Genomic DNA, 3,631 nt, shown 5'->3' with positions numbered 1-3,631 from the left:
AAGCAATAATATTTCAATTGAAATTTTAATTTGAGATACAAAAGTATATTACATTTTACATATTACATACTTTTAAGTTCTATTAAAAAAATTATGAAAATCAAATGTACACAATAAGTATATTTGAATAAAGATAAATTACGCAGTAATTCTGACATTAGTACCATTTTTGAATAATTTTCATCTCTATATGGTTATATTTAACACATATGGTAAATAAACAGCGTCAGATATCATTATTTGTGATGATGTTAATGAAATTTGTGTCTAGTTTTTGCATTGGATATACTAAAGTAGGCAGTGACTATAGCTTTTTTATAAAAAAATTTGTTAGTATATAATCGATAAATTATGAAAAATTATAAAAATTGAACTAAGTGTAGTGTACGAATAGCATTTTGTATGGCACGAGGTACAGACAGATTTTCATTAGAATATTGAAAAGTATTGCCAATATTTTTTTCACACACACATACTTATGATAAGAAAGAAGATCATTAATAGTGTATATGATTTAGTAACAATTACAAAGTACGCATTTTGCTTACTAATCTTTGAAAAGTATACAACTGATTGCGTACTAGTATGTCTGGATAACCTGATTTATTTACAGTATATCTTATGTAAAGTCCATACTACTGTACTTAAATAATTAAGAAGTAGTCGAAGAACATTTTTTTCTTACATTATGTCACTTGTATAAAATTTTGCTTCATATTTACTCACAATTTTTATTATCAAACAGAATTTGAAAATAGCCTGTATCAGTCAAGCTTCTCGTATTTAAAGTGTATTGAACTTTAATTGTTGAATATTCCAGAGCATAAATATTATATTTATTGTTCCTCAAACTATGATATAGGACAGTAATGATAATGACATAATTCAAATGCACTTATCGTCATGAGGATACTGCAAGTGACAAATAAATAAATGAGTAAGATCTTACATGTTGATGATTAATATAAGAAATGATACGCAGTATGTTATAATCTACTCTATTTCTTAAACCTTTGCTGTAATTCTCAAAAAATAAAATGAAACATTTCATTCTATTACAATTTATGTTTCATTTCAAGTATATTTTGTAATAACAGAAACGAAAGATTTAGCTGACAAATTACTCCAAATTAAAATTCGTTTTCGAAGCTAATCTATATAAAATTGTAACTATAAATAATGGAACCAAATCTTAGGACATTACAATCAGTCCTGTGTAATTTTCATACAATTAATAATTAAAATTAATATTCGTTTTACATAGTGTTTCCTATTGTGACTGTTAAAAATAGCTCACAAACGTTTACAGTAAGAATATTTGACAGTGCAAATAGACATGAAACATAATATTAAATGAAAGAAACATTGAATTTTTAATTACTTATATGCTTTTTAAAAGAAACTTTCTCCTAATTTGCAAATTTTTAATTCATTTGCCAAAAAATAAACTTGTTCGACACAATTTTAAAATTAATGCACTGAGTCATAAATAACACTTTGTTATTTACTAAAAAACATTATTCTAAAATACTATCATATCCACTGTAACATATCATTGCAATAGAAAAATTAATTGTAGTAATAAAACAAAATTTTCAGCATCTTAGATGTCACTTTGATCAGTTTACCTAAAATTTTGAACATCCATCTTTGGCACAGTATGTTAATTAAGCAAAAATAGATTATACCTATGAGTAGAAAATAAAATAAAAGATAGCAAAAATGTACATGCTTTTCACTACTGCCAAAATACTTCAGTACATAATCTGCCAATATATAATGAGAACTTAAAAAGCATGTATCACTTCATTATCTAAATTGTAAAAGAGCATGGTTACAAACAAGTTCTTTTTAGAACTGTTCTTAGTTACTTAAATATACTAAGTTCTGCCAAAAGAAAAGAAATGAAAGGAAGAGATGAAAAACTTCAAACGAATGTTGAAAAATTGTTTGCTGAATAAAATGAATATGTATATAACATTGTTTTTATGTCTAACATTTATATGTACATAGATACATGCATGCATAGATATACACATATGAATGTATCTATGTACGTATGTATATCATTAATGAAAGTAAGTTATGACGATATTGTTTTGATAATGAAATTCAGTTCAATTGATTCAATATTAAGATAATCATAATTAAAGCACTTGAATGTGCATATTTGTCTTTAGCACTCACACATTGTCTTTTCACTAAGAGAAATTGAATGCTTCACTTCACTCTTTATGATAACACTTTTGTACACAAAGCAGTATGTATCTATTTTTTCAAGAACAAGATATAAGAGTAACAGTTTCACAATTAACAGAAGAGCAGCAAAGGAAACAGCTCAGTCCCAACTGGCATCACTCTCACCCTCTTCTTCCTCCTCCTCCTCCTCCTCAGAAAACATGGTATCGTACATATAATCTGGATCATGTAGGAACTCTTCACGATTTCTTTTACTCATTCCCAATCTACGCTTCTTCGTTGTTAAGGCAAGTTCATCTTCTGCTGTTCTCTCCTTACGGAACTCATAGACTAGTGGATAAATATATTCAATTGCTGCTTGGACAGCAGCAACATTGGGAGCTGCAATAGTTATTTATATATTTAATAAACAAAATGTTTTATTAATAAACAAGTGCATATTCAATGCAATAAACAAGATTTTTTATTTTTAAGACTGAAGAAGCTTTAAACTTAATAGTATTACAAACCTGTTACTGTGACGCTTCCAGTAGAAAATATTTTCAATGTAGCTTTTGGTTCTTTTAATTTATATGTAACACCAGGATGTAATTCTGGTTCATAACTAAATGACATGAACAGTGTATCAGTAGCATAATATAAGAAAATATAAAATAAAATCATCTCTAACATTGATGTTAATGTTAATATTGATACAATATTTATTATGCAAACACATACTACATATGTATGTTCTACTTTCCATACTTACTCTGCATTTTCTTTGTGACATGATGAAAATGATGTTATCTTGATTGCAAATGGCATACAACATGTACCCAGAACATTAACCACTCTATAATTGTTAAATCGTACTTTAAATCCAAGTTTTTGAAGTGAGCGGGCAAAGCGGCGTGCTGCAACTTTTGCTTGAACTTCACTAGTTGCACCAGTGCATGTTACTTTACCAGAAGACCATATAGAAGCAGTAGTATAAGGTCTCCTTAATTTCATAGTTATCATCTATAACATGTATAAATATATTAAGAACACTGTTTATAAATACTATATAATGTTTATTAAAAATAAACTTTCTTAATTCAAAATTTCTATGTTTCTATACAACAAAAAGTTTAAAATGCATAAGCATGTATTAACTTCAAAATTGAATTAGAAGTGTTAACAACCTAAAAATAAACTACAATATTTTCAATTTTTCAATGCCTTAGTTTTGTGTGTAATAATATTTATCTATATTTTCAAGTACAAATTAATATCATATTTAAGTTACAATTGTTATAACATAACAAATCCATAAATTTTAATCATTATGATGTACCAAAGTACCTCAAATGATCTAGGAATAGGATAGAATCAAGAATTGTACCCTTTTATTAAACAATCAATTATAATACTCCATCACTATTCAAAAAAATTTAGAAAATAAAAGTAT

At 26.7% G+C, this 3,631-nt stretch overlaps 1 protein-coding gene across 1 annotated transcript in view; it reads right to left on the bottom strand.

Moving 5' to 3' along the window:
* Positions 1-2,338: 2,338 nt before the first annotated feature.
* LOC108572441 (TATA box-binding protein-like protein 1) overlaps positions 2,339-3,631 on the bottom strand; it is a 2,891-nt gene continuing 1,598 nt past the window's right edge. Inside the window, exons 3-5 of the mRNA XM_017934679.1 lie at positions 2,951-3,201; positions 2,709-2,803; positions 2,339-2,580 (exon numbers count right to left, since the gene is read on the bottom strand). Of these exons, the coding sequence (XP_017790168.1) occupies positions 2,339-2,580; positions 2,709-2,803; positions 2,951-3,201 (588 nt within the window). The remainder of the gene's footprint in view (positions 2,581-2,708; positions 2,804-2,950; positions 3,202-3,631) is intronic.

The sequence above is a fragment of the Habropoda laboriosa genome, unplaced genomic scaffold (assembly GCF_001263275.1).
Source record: "Habropoda laboriosa isolate 0110345459 unplaced genomic scaffold, ASM126327v1 scaffold65, whole genome shotgun sequence".
NCBI classification, from domain to species: Eukaryota; Metazoa; Arthropoda; class Insecta; order Hymenoptera; family Apidae; genus Habropoda; species Habropoda laboriosa.
This window is presented reverse-complemented; position numbering and strand designations above follow the sequence as displayed.